This window comes from Trichosurus vulpecula, unplaced genomic scaffold (genome assembly GCF_011100635.1).
Source record: "Trichosurus vulpecula isolate mTriVul1 unplaced genomic scaffold, mTriVul1.pri scaffold_81_arrow_ctg1, whole genome shotgun sequence".
NCBI classification, from domain to species: Eukaryota; Metazoa; Chordata; class Mammalia; order Diprotodontia; family Phalangeridae; genus Trichosurus; species Trichosurus vulpecula.
This window is the reverse complement of record NW_023494561.1, coordinates 13,581-35,815: the sequence shown is the minus strand read 5'-3', so window position 1 is coordinate 35,815 and position 22,235 is coordinate 13,581. Positions and strand designations below refer to the sequence as shown.

Below are 22,235 nucleotides of genomic sequence, written 5' to 3'. Positions count from 1 at the left end.
CAACGCTCCTCAAAGCTTCCTGGCCTGCAGGGCCCAGTGTGTTCTTAATGAGTCAGCAGCATAGATATTTCCAATTTTTAAGAGGTAACCTTATATAACAAAAACAGACAATAGGAATCAATCACAGCTACATTACCACATACTTTTTTTCTCCCTTAATGGCCAAGAAATCATACTAATTAATATTAAATACCACATAGCAAAGAGTGATAGGATGGTGAAGGGAGAAATGACTTCCTAAGGTTGCTCAGGCAGTAATAGTCAGAAGGGATTTGAACCCATGTGCCTTCATGGTAAGGATTTACATAGCGGGCAGCAAGGTGGTGCAGTGAGTAGAGCACTGGCCCTGGAGTCAGGAGTTCATTGAATTCAAATCTGGCCTCAGACATTTGACACACTTACTAGCTGTGTGACCTTGGGCAAGTCAGTTAACCCCAATTACCTTCCCTTCTCCCCTCCAAAAAACAAACAACAACAAAAAAACAAAACAAATAATTTATATTAAAACTCAAGCATCATTCGAAGAACTATTGAAAAAAAAATCATGCTATAAGTTAAAAGAGAGCCTAAGTCAGTCTAACTACCAGCTTGCTTTTTTCTACCTCTAGACTTAAAGTCTAATTAGACTTTTAAGAGCTCCTATTTGGATCACCATTAAGGCTCTATTGCAGAAACCAATGATACTGGGGCAGTTAGGTGCCACTGTGAGTAGAGCACCAGCCCTGGAGTCAGAAGAACCCGAGTTCAAATCTGTCCTCAGACAGCCCTGTGACCTTGATCCTGCCTTCCCCCCTCACAAAAAAAGAAATCAATAATATTGCAGAGCACAGAATCCAAGTTTTGAAGTGCTATAGTCTTACTTTATCACAACTTTTTTTTTTAACAAATGTTACCGAGTATTGAGTATTACCAGAGGAACAGTAAGGAGTGCTAAGAGCAGAACTCGTTGACTACTTCTTTAAATCCAAAACCAAAGATAGAGATAAAAATATTAGATTGTAAGTGCAATATTTGGGGACCAATTGCTTTCTTTTTTTTTTGATTTTTGGAGGGGGAAAGACAGGGTAATTGGGGTTAAATGACTTGCCCAAGATCTCACAGCTAGTAAGTATGCCAAGTGTCTGACTTGAAATCCATCTGAAGCCGCATTTGAATTCAGGTCCTCCTGACTCCAGGGCCAGTGCTCTACTGACTGCGCCGCCTAGCTGTCCCCAACCAATTACTTTCTAAATCAAATCAGAGGTCTTAAAAGCCCAACACAAGAAACCGTTTTCAGAATTTTTAATACTTTAGGAACATGGAATTGTGTCGGTATCGGTGCGCCCTCTACCGACGCGACTGGCAATCCCTTCCTAATTTAGATGGTCTGAGAAATGCTGTCTGCTCCAAACTTCATCACCATGTAACAAGCCTCTTTGGATTTAGCTATACTGATCTTCGATGGGCCGGAAACCTTTCCACCTCGGTAGACTGAATCTGCCAGAGCTTGATCCCCAATGCCACTGCCCTGGAAAACACTGAGGTCACCTCCATGCCAAATAACAATTTTAACACGGGTATGTTAAATTCTATAGCTGTGCGGTAACGCATTCTTAAAAAAAAAAAAAAAAACTTTGCAAGAGTTTGGAGATCTAGACCACTTTATCTTTTCCTTATCTATGTCGAATTGACTTGTTGAGTCTGTCCTGTAAATTCCAGGTCCCTCCTCATCCCCCACCCCCCGCCCCAGCAACTTGACATCTTAAGAACCAATAGCTTTGTAGTGAGTTTCAACACCCACTCCACGTTCTTCTGGACCCCATGTTTCAATTCAATTCATTTGCTGTCAGGTTTCTCCTCGAAAATTCTCCCTCTCCCTCCGTCGTGGCTACTGTCTCTTTCCCCAGCCCTCGGTCGCCCATCCGCAGGATCAGCTATTTGGGGATCTTGTCTCCTTTCCTCGCTCAGCTTCGCAGTGGCTCAACCTCCCCTCTACAATCGATCCCCTGGCTTTGTTTATTTACTTATTTATTCTCTCTCTCCCCGCCCCCCGCCCCCCAGTCCCTCGCCTCGGATTCCATCAGTTTCCTCCACCCGCCCCAAATTCGTGCGTCGGTCGGTCCAGTGGTTCCTATCCACACTTGAGCCCCTCTCAGGAGGGCCAGCCCAGCAGGGTCGCCTCCGCCCCGCCCTCCGCCTTTCTCCCAGGCAGTCCACGAGTTTCTCACGCCCCCTAGTGCGGCTTGCTGGCACTTGCAGCGCAGCGCAAAAGTCGCGGTAAGCCAGAGCGAAGAAACCGAATGCCCCCAGCCCCCTCTAGATAGAAACAGCTATGAGTCCTGCGGGACAGGAACTGCGACGAGAGGCGGAGAAGCGACGGCGGCAGCGGAAGCTCCTCCTCCGCTTTGCTAATCGGAGGAGGAGGAGGAGGAGCCGGAGCCGAGTAGATGACACTACCACCCCGGAGGCGGAAAGGAAAGAGAAGCTAAGACCACCGACCGCGTGTCACCGGTTAGGAGAGTGAGGAGCAGGGCAAAAAGGAGGGTGTCCACTGGGAAGGAGAGGAAGAAGTGAACCCCGCTACCCAAGCCAAAGGTGGTTATTTCTAGAGGGAGGGGCGGGTTGTTGTGTGCAGGAGGCGGGGCCGGCCGCGGGCGAAAGTTGGCCAGTCTCTTTAGAGAGCCTGGAGTTGGAGGCTGGCTACGTTCCGAATCCACGTGGCTAAGAATCTTTTTGATTGGCCATTGGCCGGTTTGCGCAAAGGCTTTCGAGTTGCCGCGGGTAGATAGTGGTCAGTCTGAGTGGAGGGGGGTAAGTCCATTGAAAGCACCCAGAATTCAGGCTTTCCTAGGCACCCGATCTTTTGATGGAGGAAATGATTGCCTTAGTCCAGGGATACTTAAGCTGGGGGACCTTCAAGAGGTCTGTACAGTTGGATGGGAAAACAGTGATATCTTTATTTTCAATGACTTCAAACTGAAATGTAGCGTTTCTTTCAATGTTTAAAAAAAAAAAAAAGGAGGTCCATAGGTTTCACCGGGCTGTCAAAGGGGTCCAGGACACACAACACAGGTTTCAAACCCCTGGCTTAGTTCAAACTCTTCCCCTTATATGACCAAAGAAAAAACTGAGCTCTCAGCCCAACTTCCTCATTTGTCCCTCTCTCTCCCCCTCATTTGACCAGTGAAAGCTGAGGCTCAGAGAGGGTAAGAGATTTGCCCAGAGTCTTGCAGCACATCACCAAAAAAATCATTTGCCAAGAGCCAGACCAACCAATGTCCAAACAAAATGTAGTTACTCAGGGACCACCTTAAAGAGAGGGAGCAAAACAGCGCTTACTAGGTGACTCCTACAGGTTAATAATCGCGTCCATAGAGAACAGGCATTATTTAACCTTTTTTAGAAACCGCAAGGCAAAATTTCTAAATCTGTAGATGACGCGAAATTCTTCTGCGAAGTGCATGCAGCATCAAGCCGATGTTAATAATCTTCACTATGTTTTCCGAGGGATCTGCTATTTCGTAAGAAGGGAATATAGTTAGGAAAACCTCTCTTCTCAGTGTAAATGGCTCGCGGGACTCATGGCTCTTTCTGTCTGGAGGGGGCTGGGGGGATTCGGTTTCTTTAAATGAGAGCCCAGGCGCCATTACAAAAGCACCAGGTCCATGTATCTTCCACAGCCTATAGGACACTTCCCATTGTAATGTCTCAGAGTTGTCTCAAACTCATCCTGTTCAAAAGTGGACTTACCATCTTTCCCCCTTTTCTGACTTCACTTTTTTCTATTGGAGCACCACTATTCATTTCAACCTCCCAGCTTTCAAACCTTGGGACTAACTTTTTATTCATGTTTCGCTCAACTCTCATCAAATTGTTATCAAAAACTGCTGATTTTACCTCCACGATCTCTTTCCCATACAACCCTTCCTCACTGTCCGTCCTCCCATTACCCTAGTATAGGCTCACATACTCTGGGCTATTACTATAAGCTCTTTTTTTTAAAACTAAGTTTCTGTTGAGTCTGTGTCTTTCGTTTATGCTCCTCGAACTGATTACTATTTTTATTACATTGTGGTCTGTAAAGGATTTGTTTGCTATTTCTTCCTTTTTACATGTGTTTGCAACGTCTCCATGCCTAACAACACATGGACAGTTTTGGTAAAAGTTTCTATATGATATTGAGACATATGTGTGTGTGTGTGTGTGTGTGTGTGTATTCTTTAGCAGTCTTGTTTAGATGATACCATAAGTCTTTAAACTCTAGTTTCGCCAACGATTTGTTCAATTTGTTTCTTTTTCTGTTAGATTTATGTAAAATTGAGAGGATATTGAAATCTTTTGTCACTCTTGTGGGGAGGCAGATAGTGGCACAGTGAATGGATACTGTACATAATCATCTGTCGTCCTTCTCTGTAGTATGCTATAAGCTTGTATTATAATTGAGTGTTTCCTTTGGCTGCCATGTGTCTTTTTCCCTTACTTTCAGGCGCGAGAGCTCGAAGCCCGCGCCCCCGCCCCGGCCCCACCCACCTATCCCGTTGCTTATCTTGTCCTTTTTTTATCCTTTTATCTAGTTACTTAATTCTTCCTGTATTTTTTCCTCTCATTTAAGTAGTCAAGCAAAATCCCCCTTCTCTCATCCCCTTTACCTTGTTTGGTTCATTGATTTTTTAAAAAATCATCATGCCTTCTAAAAATGCCTTATTTCTATAATTCTCTTCATTATTTATCTTTCATTTCAATCTATCCTAGACTTGAGTTCCTTTTATTCTTTAGTCTTTTCATTTATTTTTATTCACTCATTTATTTTTGTTCTTTAGTTTTATTAGTCTTTAGTTTTTATTTTTATTTATTTATTTATTTTTATTCTTTAGTTTTTATTAGTCTTTAGTCTTTATATTTCTTTATTTTTATTTGTTTAGTTTTATTCTTTCGGTTTTATTAGTCTTTAGTCTTTATTTTTATTCTTTCTTTTTATTTATTTATATTATTCTTTGGTTTTTATTAGTCTTTATTTTTATTATTTATTTATTTTTATTCTTTAGCCTTTATATTTCTCGTAGGATTAAAGCTTCTAAGATACCTATTTTGTGTACCCTATTTTAAATAGTTTCTGTGGTATTGCCTTATAGATCTTGCCCCTGGGCCCCCTTTTTCTATTGTTCATCACTTAGAAATACCAGTTCCTGGCGGTGATAGAGGGGCTATTGTCTCATGGTAGGAATTTTCCCATGTTCCTGAATGTGCAGTTCACCTTTGCCTTCCTGATGGTCATTTTTCCCATTTGCCATGCAATCTTCTGGGTCCATATCTTCCTACTCTTCTGAATATCAGTTTTTCCCAAGAGTTCTTATTTCCCTTCTCCTGGAGCAGAATGAGTGGTCCCTCTAAGTACCAAGTCCCTGCAGATTACACCTATTGTAAAGTCCTGACCTCATTTTTAGAATATTTCTCTTCCCCTCTCAGAACCTTCATTAGTGATGCCCACTCCTCACAATAAAACAAGATTTCCTTTCCTCCTTTCTGTCCCCTCCTTGTCTCTTCACCCATTCTCCTGTACCCTCTGCTTTCTCTGCTGTTAGTTCATGGTTTTTTACCTCATTTGGGTTTTTGGTGTCCTAGACCGTGGAGATAGCCAAAATTACTTTGTTTCTTGTCATAATTCCTATTCTACAACAGTTTGAGAAGTCATGAGAATCAAAGAAACTGTTTAGTTTTTTATCATGTTGGTCATGTGACCTGGAAGTCTTATTATATATCCTCTTAACACAGTCTTCTTACCTTCTATTCTTTCCCCAACCCAATCCATTTTTCTCTGTCCTTTGATGATCTCAATAATGCTCTTGGATTCAATTATCATGTTTTCCAAATCTCCATAATCTAGCCCTAATCTTTCTCCCCATCAGGAATTCCTGTCAGTATCTCAAATTCAGCATGTTTAAATTAAAACTGGTCCCCTTTACCCTGCACCCCCAAACCGCACCACTCCTCCAAACTCCCTTGTTTTTGTTGAAGGCACTACCAACCTCTTCCCTCTTCAGTCCTTCACACAGCACCAACATAATACACCTAATGTGCAGATCTGGTCACGTCACTGCTTTGCTCAAAAAGCTTCAGTGTCTCTCTGTTATCTCTAGGATAAAATAAGTCCAGCACTTATAGTGCTCTGTAGTCTAGCTCCAAATTTCCTTTCCAGGCTTTATCTTAATGTTTCAATTTGATTTGAGATTTAGGGAGGAGAAGCACAGCTCACACTCACAGGGATGTCCAGTACTTGTAACTTATTGATATCAAAACAAAGGTACAGCAAGAATTTGGGTCAGTTTGTGACATAACCACGTGGGCATCTTTTGTTCTGAGTGAGGACATGCCACAGCACATATGAGGTCCAACTAGGAGTTAGTCAACTCTGCCAGGACTGCCGACTGCCATGAGTAGTTCCTAAGTATTGGAACTTATGTTATTTTATACTCAGGAGTAAACAAAGTTGCTACCCTTTACAAATGCACCATTCTAGGGTAAACAGACACCAAGTGCCTTTGAACACACCAATCACATGTAAACTAAATATAGGATTCAAAGAGAGATTGATAGAATTCCTCTGTTGATCATTGGTTGCTACCAAGGATTCATCAGTCCCTCTGGTGGCTTCCCTCCTATTTCTGAGGGAAAGGGCCTAGTCTGATGAGGCTGCTTCATGCATTCCCCTTCACACACTCCACATTCTTTTTAAATTTTTATTTATTTCATTAAATATTACCCAATTAAGTTTTTTTTAATTTAACATTCATTTTTTTTGAGTTCCAAATTCTCTCCCTCCTACCCTTCCCACCCCTTGAGAAGACAAGAAATATGATATTATTATACATGTGAATTTCCATATTAGACATGTTGCAAAAGAGATAGCAATTTTTCATCTTGGATCATTTGGAATTAGATCATTGTCTTGATCAAAGTAGCTAAGTCTTTCACAGTTGATAATCACTACAATATTGTTGCTGCGCATACACCGTGTTCTAACCAAACTGGCCTATTGCTGTTCAAACTTTATATTCTGTCTTTTACCTTTGTGCTCCTGTTCTCTCTTCTGCTCTGTATTTCAAAATCTTCATATTCCTTCTTTAGAACTGCCGCATCCCTAGTGAAACCTTTCCTAATCTCACCAGTTGTTAATATTTTCTCCCTCTTCAGATTGTCTTGTATTTACTCATGTACACAAGTTTGTAGTGAGAGCTCTTTCCAATCCCCCTATATCTACCTACTGACCCCTCCACAAACCCTGAAATCTCCAATATTGGGAACTTCTGTTTCAGCATTAAATAAGCCCTGAATAAATTGTTATATAAGTGTTAAAATTTAAAACCCTAGAGAGAAGAGTTGAAACCTAAAGAGTTCAAGGTCACAAGCCAATATCAGAGGTACTTTGGAATAATAAAAGTAAAGAAAGCCTCTTTCCACTTTTCCTAACTTATCTATTTTTTCCTTCCTCCCACAATAGTCCCATCCTTTCACATTCCAAGGAACCATGCATATGACTCTCAAGTTAGAAGAGCAATAGAGTAAAGGGACCCACCTGTATGTACAAAAATATTTGTAGCTGCTCTTTTTGTAGTAGCAATGAATTGGAAATCAAGGGGATGCCCATCAATTGGGGAATGGCTGAACAAGTTGTGGTATATGAATGTAATGGAATACTATTGTGCTACAAGAAATGGGGAACATACGGACTTCATAATAACCTGGAAAGACCTATATGACATGATGCTGAGGGAGAGGAGCAGAACCAGGAGAACATTGTACACAACCACAGACATATTGATTCTGTGATGACTAACCTTGATAGACTTGACTCTTCTCAGCAATACGAGGTTCAAAGACAACTCCAAAGGACTCATGATGGAGAGAGCTATCTACATCCAGAGAGAGAACTATGGAGTCTGAATGCAGACTGAGGCAAACTATTTGCTCTCTCTCTCTTTTTTGGTCTTGTTTCTTCTTTCTCCTGATTCATTCCATTGGTCATCGTTCTTCTTTACAACTTGACTATTGTGTAAATAAGTTTAATGCAAAGGTATATGTAGACCATATATCAGATTCCATGCCATCTAGGGGAGGAGGGGGGAAGGGAGAGAGGGGAAGAAAATTTGGAACTCAAAAATTTGTGGAACTAAGTGTTGTGAACTAAAAATAAAAAAATCTAAAAAACTTTTTTAAAAAGAGCAACAGAGGAGTCTAAATCAAAATATAAGAAAGAAAAAAATTTGATCTTTGCTCTCTACTGTTATCATGAATTATTTTATTACTGCAGGTTCAATTGGAGAGAAAGCTGCCTCTTTACCAACCCCAAGTTCATTTCCTTCCAGAAGGGAGTCCAAGTCACTAAAGGTTGCATGTTTGTATGGGTTCCTGGGTAGGAAAGTAGGACTCATGGGAATGTTGGAGAGAGTGGCAGAATCCTACATGGCAATCACAAGTTTATTCCCCCTTCTTAGAGAAGTCCAAATGACGTGGTAGAACTATGAGTTTGGAGGATTTTAAGACCTTGGAGAAAGGTGGAACTCACTGGGGAGGGAAGAGAACTATGTCTTTTGTTAATAGGCTGCTGTGAATCCTTTACGTATTAGTTTTCTGAATTTTCTGTGAATTGGAATACAAGCTGTCCTGGGTCTTGAATGCTTGTGTGGGAACTGGTTACCCTTTTACCTACATTTTGGCGGATGTAGCTGTGAGTTAAATTCAAGCTATATTCTGAGATTTCTCATAATCAACTCTGGGCAGGAATAGCATGAGCCAAAGAGAGAGTAATTCTTTAGGGTCACCCCCAAAATTGAATGCAATCTATATAAGCCCTAAGCTTGAGGTGCTAGGCTACAGATCACAATTACAACAAAGAAAAGGAAGCTTGGAGTTATATTTCCCTGAAGATATTAACTAACAATGGAAAGAGAACTGACTGTGGAATCAGAGGATCTGGGTTCAAATTCTGCCTCTAATGCTACCTATGTAACTTTGGACAAGTGACTTAATTTCCCTATGCCTCAGTTTCTTCATCTGTAAAATTGAACTAGGTAGCCTTTGAGTCCCCTTCTCACTCAAGATATGTGATAGTCAGTAAACGTTTATTAAGCTCCTACTCTGTGTCAGGCTAAGTGTTGGGTATACAAGAGAAGGCAAAAGACAGTCTCTACCCTCAAAGAGCTCACATTTTAAAACAAGATACAACAAACAAGCAAATATGTATAAACAAGCTATATATAGGATAAATAGGAAACAATTAACAGAGGGAAGGAAGGCACTTGAATAAAGAAGGGTTGGAAAAAGCTTCCTGTAGAAATTGAGATTTTAATTGGGACTTCAAGGAAACCAAGGAAACCAGGAGATAGAGAGGAGGAGGGAAAACATTCCAGGCATGGAGGACAGCCAGAGAAAATAACCAGAGCTAAGAAATAGTGTCTTGTTCATGGAACAGAAAGGAGGCCAGAGCCACTGGATAGAAAAGTACATGGCAGGGGTAAGGTATAAGAAGACTGGAAAGGTAGGAAGGGACTAGGTTATAAAGGGGTCTGCTCTTATAGAAAATCACTTTGGCACCTAAATGGAGGATGGGTTGGAGTGGGGAGAGACTTGAGGCAGGCTGACCCTCCAGCAGGTACTGCAGTAATCTAGGTGTGAGGTGAGGAGGGCCTATGCCAGAGGGGTGGCAGTGTCAGAGGAGAGAGGGAGGCATATTCAAGAGATGTTGCAAGGCAAAATAGATAGACCTTGGTAACAGCTTGGAAATGGGCAATGAGAGAGAGTGAGAACTCCAGGATCCCTCCTAGGGTGTGAGTCTGTGGGCCTGAGAGTTTGGTGTCGCCCTGTACAATAATAGGGAAAGTGGTGGTGGGAGAAGGCTTTAAGAATAAATGATAATGAGTTCTCTTTTGGACATGTTGATTTTAAGGTGGTTACTGGACATCCAGTTCAGACATCCTAAAGGCAGTTGGAGATCAACAGAGGAGTCGGGGCAAGGAAGGGAGATCTGAGAATCATCAGGATAGAGGCGGTAAGTAAATGCATGGGAGCTGATGAGCTCACCAAGTGAAGTAGTATAGAGAGAGAAGAGAGAGGGCCCAGGACAAGACCCCAAGGGACACCTATAGTTAGAGGGAGTGATCTGTATGAGGATCCAGCAAAGGAGACTTTGATCCCTATGGAATTTGTTACTTTCTCCTAAAAGGCCAACAAAATACTAGATTTCATTTAGAAAAGTTCTAGAAACAAAAGAGCATAGTGTTCTTGTATAAATTATGGTTACCAGAAAGTTGAATACACCTGTAGTTATGATTACAGAACATTGAACAAAAGTGCTTCTTGCCCACATGGCTGCCCGAACAGGAGGCAGGCTCCCATGTCGTTACCGTAGCAAAACACTGAAGTCCACATCAGACTGAACGGTGATGAAGAACTCCGATGAGAAGTTACAGTAAGTACTTCTTTCAGGCCAGGACTATACAAGATGTCAGCCAGAATCCCTAGGACACTTAGGAGAAGGGGCTACTAGCAAAAACAAAGTCAGTTAATTCAGAGTAGCCTTCCAGCATGATCAGAGACTGGAGGGGCCTTGGAAATGCCTGGAATTGGTAGTGACCAAGCCAGTATAGTGCTTCAGTGCTCAGACAACCGAGACCCAAGGGTTCTGAGATCCCTAATACTTGGTCCTGAGATGCCAGAGAGGGCCTTAAAGATCCAGTGCTCTGAGCCTCAAAGATTCAGTAGCAGGGATGGGGAACCTGTGGCCCTGAGACCACATGTGGCCCTCTAGATCCTCAAGTACAACCCTTTGACTGAATCCAAACTTCATAGAACAAATCTCCTTCATAAAAGAATGTGTTCTGTCAAACTCCTCAAGGAGTTTCCTCATCTCTGCTAGGGCCTCACCCCAGGAGGTGGAAGTCAGCACAGGAACCCAAGGTGGGCCCACACAGGAACCCAAGATGGGCCCACACAGGGCTGACCACCTGACCCAAAAGCAAAGTGCACCTGGGAGCAAAGCCTGGAATGGATGCATAGACCCAATTGGAGAACTACAGCTAGAGAGATTTGAGTAAATCAAAAGAAACATCAACCAATGTCAAAAAAAATATTGCAAATCTAGAGATCCCCCAAAGGAAAAGAAAGTAACCGTAACTCTCATCATGCATGTCACCCTTTGGGTGACCCACAGGTTTAATTTTTGGAGGCTGTAGTATTCTATGCTTTACAGCATAGATTGGTTTTCTAGATCAGGGAGTTTGTTGGATTGAATGGGATTGAAAGAAGGAAGTCTGGCTGTTCACTTGCCATTTCCAGTCTGAACAAATTTCTGTCAGTGACCTAGAAAATGCAAATTTAAACCCTTTAAGCACAATACTTCCCAAAGTTCCAGAGAGTAGGCAGCCCTTTGGAGTACCAGTCACTGGTATTTACCTGGACTACCCAAGTCCAACCCTAGCAAACATAAATCTTGATTGGTTATCAGGGCTTCAAGAAGATATTCAATACTCACTAGCCAGCCACATTACTAAGCACAAAGTGCCAACAGCTTCTTAAATTGTCTTTTAACTTGCATATGATGTGGAAAAATCCTAATGGAGAGCTTTGGTCATTATATAATACAAGTAACAATTCATCATACCCTTGCAACTCCCTACTACTTGGAAGGGTAGGAAGAGACTTGGGTGGCATATATTTCTCTTTCTCCCCTCCAGTTTCCCCTACCCTCCTCCTCCCTTGTCCCATTATTGGTTAGGGCCGGTGAGCATAATTCTCACAAAGGGACTGGATAGATAGTCTGAGGACCCTCATCACATCCTAATCACTATATGTAAAGAGAAGTGATGAAGCTATGGGGCTGGATGAGGAGTCTGCCTCTTCCATTATTCTTGAAGTTTCACTCAAGGGTTTGTGATTTTTAGTGAGAAAACACAGCAATTACATCTCAACAAGGACTGGAAAAAATCCATTTGTTGTACAGAAAAATTCACAATAGTGAATTGCACTTCAACCAGATCAATGAAGGGCTGTCCCAACTGCATGCAAGTATTGTGGCCATTGTTACGGGCAGTTCCATGATAGCATTAACAGTAATGGACTTGGACCTATGGAAGTGCCGCTTAGAACCTCTGTGCCCTGGAAGAAGCCACTTCACTGTTCTAGGCCTCTCTAAAATGAGAAGGGTGGAGTAAAATGGTCTGCAAGGTCTCTTCCAGCTCTATGAACCATGAGTCCAATTTTATATTACAAATCACAACAGCATTTTATATCACACTGAAATGCCAACTTCACTTCGACCATTGTCAGAACTAGGAAAAACATTTTTTCAACTTTTTTTTTAACCAAATATATTCAGGTCTTGCTGTTTCCCAGGAATAGAAAAGGACATGCTTTCCTACTGTGTGCAGTAAGAGGAACATCTCATTGTTCTTCCTAGTTTGGAAATGTATTAATAGGACTTCTTTTTTTTTTAAAGCCTCGTGTATAACGTTTGACATTGCTCAGTCAGTCAACAAGCATTTATTGAGCCCCTACTATGTGCCAGGCATTATGCAAAAACTCTTGCCTTCGAGGAGCTTACATTCTAACCAGTGTGACAATGTGAAAATAACTAGGTACATTTAAGATCTATCCAGACTAACTCAAAGGTAAGCTCAGAGCAGAAGGACCTAAGAGCTGGGGGAACTGGGAAAGGCTTCCAGAAGAAGATGAGACTTGAATTGAATCTTGAAGAAAGCCAGGGAAACTAAGAGGCTGAGGTGAGGAGGAAGAGCATTCCAGGCATGGGGACAGCCAGTGCAAAGGCATGGAGGTGGGAAATGGGAGTGTCATGTGTGAGAAGAGCAAAGTAGACCTATATGGCTAGATCTTAGAGTTCATGAAGGAGAGTAAAGGGAAAGGTTGGGAGGGGACAGCTTGTGAATGTTAGAGGACTTTATATTTGACTCTGGAGGTAATAGGGAGCCACTGGGCTTTGAGTAGGGGGTTGACATGGTTGGAGCGGTGCTTTAGGAAAATCACTTTGGCACCTGAATGGAGGATGGGTTGGAGTGGGGAGAGACTTGAGGCAGGCTGACCCTCCAGCAGGTACTGCAGTAATCTAGGTGTGAGGTGAGGAGGGCCTATGCCAGAGGGGTGGCAGTGTCAGAGGAGAGAGGGAGGCATATTCAAAAGATGTTGCAAGGCAAAATAGATAGACCTTGGTAACAGCTTGGAAATGGGCAATGAGAGAGAGTGAGAACTCCAGGATCCCTCCTAGGGTGTGAGTCTGTGGGCCTGAGAGTTTGGTGTCGCCCTGTACAATAATAGGGAAAGTGGTAATGGGAGGAAGCTTTAAGAATAAATGATAATGAGTTCTCTTTTGGACATGTTGATTTTAAGGTGGTTACTGGACATCCAGTTCAGACATCCTAAAGGCAGTTGGAGATCAACAGAGGAGTCGGGGCAAGGAAGGGAGATCTGAGAATCATCAGGATAGAGGCGGTAAGTAAATGCATGGGAGCTGATGAGCTCACCAAGTGAAGTAGTATAGAGAGAGAAGAGAGAGGGCCCAGGACAAGACCCCAAGGGACACCTATAGTTAGAGGGAGTGATCTGTATGAGGATCCAGCAAAGGAGACTTTGATCCCTATGGAATTTGTTACTTTCTCCCAAAAGGCCAACAAAATACTAGATTTCATTTAGAAAAGTTCTAGAAACAAAAGAGCATAGTGTTCTTGTATAAATTATGGTTACCAGAAAGTTGAATACACCTGTAGTTATGATTACAGAACATTGAACAAAAGTGCTTCTTGCCCACATGGCTGCCCGAACAGGAGGCAGGCTCCCATGTCGTTACCGTAGCAAAACACTGAAGTCCACATCAGACTGAACGGTGATGAAGAACTCCGATGAGAAGTTACAGTAAGTACTTCTTTCAGGCCAGGACTATACAAGATGTCAGCCAGAATCCCTAGGACACTTAGGAGAAGGGGCTACTAGCAAAAACAAAGTCAGTTAATTCAGAGTAGCCTTCCAGCATGATCAGAGACTGGAGGGGCCTTAGAAATGCCTGGAATTGGTAGTGACCAAGCCAGTATAGTGCTTCAGTGCTCAGACAACCGAGACCCAAGGGTTCTGAGATCCCTAATACTTGGTCCTGAGATGCCAGAGAGGGCCTTAAAGATCCAGTGCTCTGAGCCTCAAAGATTCAGTAGCAGGGATGGGGAACCTGTGGCCCTGAGACCACATGTGACCCTCTAGATCCTCAAGTACAACCCTTTGACTGAATCCAAACTTCATAGAACAAATCTCCTTCATAAAAGAATGTGTTCTGTCAAACTCCTCAAGGAGTTTCCTCATCTCTGCTAGGGCCTCACCCCAGGAGGTGGAAGTCAGCACAGGAACCCAAGGTGGGCCCACACAGGAACCCAAGATGGGCCCACACAGGGCTGACCACCTGACCCAAAAGCAAAGTGCACCTGGGAGCAAAGCCTGGAATGGATGCATAGACCCAATTGGAGAACTACAGTTAGAGAGATTTGAGTAAATCAAAGGAAACATCAACCAATGTCAAAAAAATATTGCAAATCTAGAGATCCCCCAAAGGAAAAGAAAGTAACCATAACTCTCATCATGCATGTCACCCTTTGGGTGACCCCCAGGTTTAATTTTTGGAAGCTGTAGTATTCCATGCTTTATGTTGGATTGAATGGGATTGAAAGAAGGAAGTCTGGCTGTTCACTTGCCATTTCCAATCTGAACAAATTTCTGTCAGTGACCTAGAAAATGCAAATTTAAACCCTTTAAGCACAATACTTCCCAAAGTTCCAGAGAGTAGGCAGCCCTTTGGAGTACCAGTCACTGGTATTTACCTGGACTACCCAAGTCCAACCCTAGCAAACATAAATCTTGATTGGTTATCAGGGCTTCAAGAAGATATTCAATACTCACTAGCCAGCCACATTACTAAGCACAAAGTGCCAACAGCTTCTTAAATTGTCTTTTAACTTGCATATGATGTGGAAAAATCCTAATGGAGAGCTTTGGTCATTATACAATACAAGTAACAATTCATCATACCCTTGCAACTCCCTACTACTTGGAAGGGTAGGAAGAGACTTGGGTGGCATATATTTTTCTTTCTCCCCTCCTTAAGGAGTAATTACCTCTGGGTCTCCAGTTTCCTCCACCCTCCTCCTCCCTTGCCCCATTATTGGTTAGGGCCGGTGAGCATAATTCTCACAAAGGGATAGATAGTCTGAGGACCCTCATCACATCCTAATCACTATATGTAAAGAGAAGTGATGAAGCTATGGGGCTGGATGAGGAGTCTGCCTCTTCCATTATTCTTGAAGTTTCACTCAAGGGTTTGTGATTTTTAGTGAGAAAACACAGCAATTACATCTCAACAAGGACTGGAAAAAATCCATTTGTTGTACAGAAAAATTCACAATAGTGAATTGCACTTCAACCAGATCAATGAAGGGCTGTCCCAACTGCATGCAAGTATTGTGGCCATTGTTACGGGCAGTTCCATGATAGCATTAACAGTAATGGACTTGGACCTATGGAAGTGCCGCTTAGAACCTCTGTGCCCTGGAAGAAGCCACTTCACTGTTCTAGGCCTCTCTAAAATGAGAAGGGTGGAGTAAAATGGTCTGCAAGGTCCCTTCCAGCTCTATGTACCATGAGTCCAATTTTACATTACAAATTACAACATCATTTTATATTACACTGAAATGCCAACTTCACTTCGACCATTGTCAGAACTAGGAAAAACATTTTTTTCAACTTTTTTTTAACCAAATATATTCAGTTATCTAGGTGTGAGGTGAGGAGGGCCTATGCCAGAGGGGTGGCAGTGTCAGAAGAGGAAAGGGGGTGTATTAGAGAGATACTGTATCACTCTAGTTCCAAGATGAAGGAATGGAGTCCTTCCCCACAAATCTGGTCTTGAGTAACTGAGGAAAAGCAAATCTGGTCTTGACTCTCTGCAATGAGCCTACTCCCTACAGGTTGGAAGGGCAGGGAAGGGAGCTGGTTGGCATATTCTTCTCTTTCCCTCCATCCTTCTACCCTGCATGGCTCAACTGTATGACTCATTTTCTCTTCAGTTTCTCAGAGCAGAGAATTCTGGCAGTTGGGCCATTTGTCTTTATAAAGTCCTCCATTCAGTGCCACCTACCTAGTCAAAGATCAGGGCAGAAATCTCTCCTGTTGTCCTCCCTTTCCTCTTTATTTTCCCTGCTTTCTCCCCACAGCCCCTTCTCCTTTCTATCTTCTTTAGTCTCTCCCAGTTACCACCTCACCTCTCACCATGCAAATGTCCGCTGGGGATGCACACACTTTGCTTTTCCTCAGTTATTCATATTGGAAAGGGGGAAAGAAATAGGCAAAGCTTACATCACTATGATGTACCAGTTGGAAAATGAGAATTAAGACCATCTGATACCTTCACTTTTATTCTCATGGGGCTGAACCAAGCTGGAGGAAATCATGAAACTGTGCTGACTGGGTCCATTACAAATTTATGTAATATAATTTTAACTGGGCCATTGCTGCTGTAAGGCAATCCTTTTATACCTCTCTAACTCACTATCCCACTTACCACAGCGGCTCCTCCAAACTTTTTTATCCCTTCCTAAATGGCCCATGGCTCCCCCCCCCCACCCTTTCAGCTGAGAACCTTGCCTCAGTATTTTACTGAAAAAAATGAGACCATTCACTTAAGAGCTCCCTCTCTTCCTCCTCCTCCTCCTCTTTATCTCCCATCACCCTGAGCCTTCTGCCACTTCCTTCCCCTCAAGGCAAACCCCTCCACGTGCACAAGTGATCGCATTTCATCCCGTCTTCTCCAGCAGATTGCCTCTGCCATTGTCCCCACTCTCTCACTCACCTTCAATCTCTCCCTCATGGCAGCTTCCTTCCCTCTACAAACATGCATGTGTCTTCTCCATCCTTAAAAAAGCTATCACTTGATCCTTCCATCCCTGCTGATTATTGTCTCATATGTCTCCTGTCTTTTGTGACTAAACTCCTTGAGAAGGTAGTCAACCAAGATGGCGCCTTTACTTTCTCTCCTCTCACTCTCTTCTTAGTTCCCTACAGTCTGGCTTCCAATCTCACAATTTCATCGCGACTGTTCTGACCAAAATTACCAATGATCTCTGATCGCCAAATCCTTTTTTTCTCAATCCTCATCCATCTCTGTAGCCTTTGATCACCCTCTTCTCCTTGATACTCTCTTCTCTCTAGGTTTTCAGGACACCATTCTCTCCTGGTTCTCCTTCTACCTCTCTGACCATCCCTTCTCAGTCTTCTTTGTTAGATCTTCATCCAGGTCATTCCCACCAACTGTGGGACTCTGTTCTGGGCCCTCTTCTCTCCATATAATGTTTCACTTGGTGATCTCATCAGCTCCCATCATCTGTATGCTGATGATTCTCAGATTTCCTAATCCAACCCTAACCTCTTTGCTGACCTCTAGTCTCACATCTCTAGATGCCTATTGGCTGTCTCAAACTGGATGCCCTGTATATATCTTTTTTTTTGCCCTGTATACATCTTAAGCTCAGTATATCCAAAACTGAACTTATTACCTTTTCCCCCCAAACCTTCCTCTCTTCTTAACTTCCCTACTTTTGTTGAGAGTATTACTATCCTCCCAGTCACCCAGGCTCATAACTAAGTGTCATCCTTGTTTCCTCTGGCACTGCCACCACCCTCGTGCAGGCCCTCATCACCTTATACCTGGACTATTGCAATAGCCTACCGGCAGGGCTGCCTGACTCAAGTCTCTTTCCACTCCAGCCCATCCTCCACTCAGCTGTCAGAGTGATCTCTCTAAAGCACAGGTCTGTCCATATCACCTCCTCCTATTCAATCAATGTGGCTCCCAAATCACCTCCAGAATATAATATACAACTTTCTATTTGTTGTTCAAAATCCTTCACAGCCCCCTCTCTTACCTTCCAGTCTTCTTATACCTTTCTCCCCAACACATACTCTTTAATACAGTGACACTGGCCTCCTGGCTGTTCCACAAACAAGACACTCAAACAAGATCTTCCAACTCAGTGCATTTTCGCTGGCAATCTGCCATACCTGCAATCATCTCCCTCCTTGTGTCCGTTTCTTGGTTTCCCTAACTTCCTTCAAGTTCCTGCTAAAATCCCATCTTCTACAGGAAACCTTTCCTAACCCCTCTTAATTCTAGTGCCTTCTCTCCTTTGGTTATCTCCAATTTATCCTGTCTGTATCTTGTTTGTGCATAATTGTTTGCAAATTGTCTCCCTCATTAAACTTGAAAGCAGGGACTATCTTTTGTGTTTCTTTGTATCCTCAGCATTTAGTACAGTGCCTGGCGCATAGTAGGTGCTTAATAAATATTTATTGATTGACTGACTGACAGAAGCGTACAGGAAGCCGATAAATTAACATTCTGGCTTCTTCAGAACTTAAGAGGTTTGGCCAAGCAGGGAATTTTGATGTGACTTACATAATGTGAAAATGCTCAAGTTTTCCAGGTTATTTGTTCCAAGTGTGAGGAGCTATACATCTCAGTTCTACTATTACTTTCTGGGTGATATGGGGCAAATTACTTCCAATCCAATTGGAGAAGCATTTATTAGATGACAACTATGTACCAGGCATGGTGCTAGGTGCTGAAGGTGCAAAAACATGGGGGAGAGAGGGAGAGGCATGATACAACATGTAAACTGATATGTGATCATTTAAGGAGAGAGCCCTAAGAACTAAGGGGATCAGGAGAAGTCTGTAGGATATGGCGCATGAACTGAATATTTGAGGAAGTGATTCTGAGAAGCATAGGTGAGAAAAAGCTATTAGTCAATGGTATCATCATGGAGTGCTGTGGTCTATATGCCTCACCCATGATGATATTGATCAACTAACATAAACTAAGCACTGGGGATAAAAAAGGGGCAAAAGATAGTCCCTTCCCTCAAGGAGTTTACAGTCTAATATGGGAGAAAATATGCAAACAAATCAAGATATGTGTGTGTGTGTGTGTGTGTGTGTGTGTGTATATCATTTATATGTATATATGTGACAAATAGGAAATAATTAACAGAAGGAAAGCACTGAATTAAGTGGAGTTATGAAAGGCTTCCTGTAGAAGGTGGGATTTTAGTTGAGACTGAAAGGAAGCCAGGGAGGACAGTAGTCAGAGCAAAGGAGGGAGAGCATTTCAAGCATGGGGGACAGACAGAGAGGATGCCTGGAGCAGAGAAATGGAGTGTCTTGTTCATGGAACAGCCAGGAAGCCAGATAGTGTAGAAAAAGATTACATACCAAGATTAAATGTGTGTGAACTACTGAATCCTGAATAAAAGAATGAAGGTAAATCGATAAGGCCATGTCAGAACACATTCAGAACACCCGAGGTCATTTGTTGGGCAGATTGGCAGATATGTTATCAGAAGATGAGGAGACATCTTGCCCAATAGGAGACTGCTAGTTTAAACATGTACTCCAAGAGACTTCTAGGGCACATTTCCTTTTTCAAGGGCTTGTGGAAAAACAGATGGTTGAGATACAGAGTGACATCCATTTCAGGACATGGCCAATGTGGGAATTTGTTTTGCCTAACTAGGCATATTTGTTACAAAGTATTTTTTCTTTCCTTTTTTCCAAAGGGGAAGAGAGAGAGAAAAGAAATACCTGTTATTGGATCCCGTCATCTTTCCCTACCAGGGCTGGTGGCCTGCACTGTAGGGTCCTCAATTTAGATGGAGGTCTTCAATCTGTGGAGGGATTATCTAGGACTTGCCAGTGTGGTGTGTGCTCTCAAGCAGAAGAAGCTGGAGCCCCAGCAGGTAGAGCCAGAGCCAAGCCCAGCCCCCAGCCCCAGCGTAAGGCAGGAAGGCTGGCGCCATAAGAATGTCCTCTGCTCTTTTTGCAAGCACAATGGGGAGTCTCGAAACATCTACATGTCCCACATGCTGAAGGATGAGAAAGGCCGGGTGGTATGCCCCATCCTGAGAAAATATGTGTGCCCACAGTGCAGAGCCACCCAAGACAATGCCCACACTGTGCGCTTCTGCCCACTCACCAGCAAGGACTACATGTCTGTGTACAGCTACAGAGCCCGCAATTCAACTGGTAGACGGGGCTCAGCTAAGCAGTCATCAGAGGAGTCGAGCACGGCCAAGGCCAGGAACCAGAAGCATTCAGCAGCACCTGAAGGAAAAACTCGCAGCCGGCCTCATGATGAAAGGAAGATAGCAGCACCACACTCTCCAAAGCCCAAACACTAAAGCATATCTTCTAGGAGGTACCAAGGGACATGCCCATAACTTCCGTGGGAAGAAGACTGACTACTTTTCTTACTCTACAGCCATGAATTTCAGCTTTTTCTTAAGAGGATCTTAGGGACCCAGCTTTGCTAAGCCAAGTTGACTATGGACAGAAAGGATTAGTGTGGGACCAAGGAAAGATGAGCAGCACTCCTGGAGGGCCTTGGGGTCTCTCTCCAAAGACCAGCCTGGCTTCAGATTCCTGGACTCTGAGCAGCTCCTCCCTTCACAGCTCCTACCAGATCTGGCTGCCTTAAACCCACCTGACCCAGGCCATGGGGCCTGGCCTATGTTGGGGCCTCTTGACTCTCCTGGTCCCTGGCCCCATCCCAGGAAATGGCTTGCCTTAGGACTCTCACATCTTCATGGTACAGGGAGAGAGCTAAGCCTCAGGAAGGAGAAGTGACAGGCTTGTGGGATGAAAATCCTGCCTGAGAAGTGACCTCAACTAACTGTACTATTCCCTTTTCAAGTACCTGATGACTGGTTTGCTGGTTTGACTCCTTTGATTACACAACAGAAAAATTTGCCTAAGACAACGGACTATTGTCCTGCTACAAAGGCTTCCTGGGAATCCTGCAGATGAGTGGCTCTTCTTTAACAAGATCCTTGGGTTTCCTTTCCACATTTTTGTTATGGGTTCAAGTCCTCCCACACTGTTATTGTTGAATTGCTTTCTACATAAAGAAAAAAGCCATATTCCACTAGTTTGTTCCTAAAAAAAAAAGAAATGCTTGTTATTGAAAGATATGAAGAATAATAAAATAAAAGTTTTCTTTTAAGTGATGGATGATATGAACTATTTAATAGTATTGGTTCACAGATGTGTGTGCAAAGGTCCAAAAGTGGCAGATTAGGGGCAGCTACCCAGCTGAACCCTCCCAAACAACTTCAAAATACCTCAAATCAAATTTTAGAGTAGCAGAACCAACAAGAAGTCAAGGTAAGATATTCTTCAGGCAAGAGAAATCTGTGACACCAGGATGGAGGTCTGGTGGAACTCTGTCTAGAGCCCACACATGCAGCAGGACAATAGTGAGACTTCGCACCTGTTTTTCCATTTGGCCAATTCTTCTTTTGAAGGCATTTTTTTTCAGCTCAGAGATTGGTAACTGCAGTTCCAGGGCAGACAGGAGCACTAGTGCATGTAGCTGCAGGGGATCAGGGTCTCTTGCTAGATAAAGACCAGAGTACAGATCAGGAGACCAGTGACCACACCTCTCCCGGGATCACACCACCTTGGAAGCACCAAAAACTTGCAGACCCCCAGAACTAGTTCTGAAAACAGCAGCACAAAAAAGCCTGAAACTTGGGTCAATGTCTCCCCACCCCCAGGTAAACAGAGCCCAACTTTAACATAACATTCAAAGTCAAGAAATAGGCTAGAAAAATGAGCAAACAACAACAACAAAAAAACTTTGACCATAAAAAACTACTAGAGTGTCAGGGAAGACCAAAACATAAACTCAGAAGAATACAACAATGTGGAAACAGCTACCTAAAAAACCTGAAAGAAAAATGCTAATTGGACTTAAGCCAAACAAGAATTCTTAGAAGAGTTAAAGAAAGAGATAAGAATGGTAGAGGGGAAATTAGGAAAAGAAATGAGAGTGATGCAAGAAAATTGTAAAAAGAGAATTTACAGCTTGGTTAAAAAAAAGTGGCACAAAAAATATTGAAGAAAATAATGCCTCAAAAGCAGAATAGATCAAATAGAAAAGGAGGTGCAAAAATTCACTAAAGAAAAAACTCTTTAAAAAAGCAGAATCAGCCAAATGGAAAAAGATTTGCAAGATCTCACTGAAGACAATAATTCCTTAAAATTGAGAATTGGATAAGTGGAAGCTAATGACTCCGTGATACATTGAGAATAAAATAAAGTCAAAAGAATGAAAAATAGAAAAAATATTAAATATCATGAAAAAAACAACTGGTCTGCAAAAT

General features: G+C 42.8%; 1 protein-coding gene across 1 annotated transcript; it reads left to right on the top strand.

Moving 5' to 3' along the window:
* Positions 1 to 2,474: 2,474 nt before the first annotated feature.
* On the top strand, positions 2,475 to 20,990 carry LOC118833388 (nanos homolog 3-like). Its single transcript, XM_036740745.1, has 3 exons — positions 2,475 to 2,574; positions 9,923 to 10,024; positions 19,632 to 20,990. Exon 3 carries the CDS (start codon positions 19,725 to 19,727, stop codon positions 20,250 to 20,252), a length of 528 nt encoding a protein of 175 aa, XP_036596640.1. The 5' UTR covers positions 2,475 to 2,574; positions 9,923 to 10,024; positions 19,632 to 19,724; the 3' UTR covers positions 20,253 to 20,990.
* Positions 20,991 to 22,235: the final 1,245 nt, after the last annotated feature.

Coding starts and splice junctions, on each gene's coding strand:
- LOC118833388 (XM_036740745.1), top strand. CDS start 19,725: ATGGAGGTCTTCAATCTGTGGAGGGATTATCTAGGACTTGCCAGTGTG.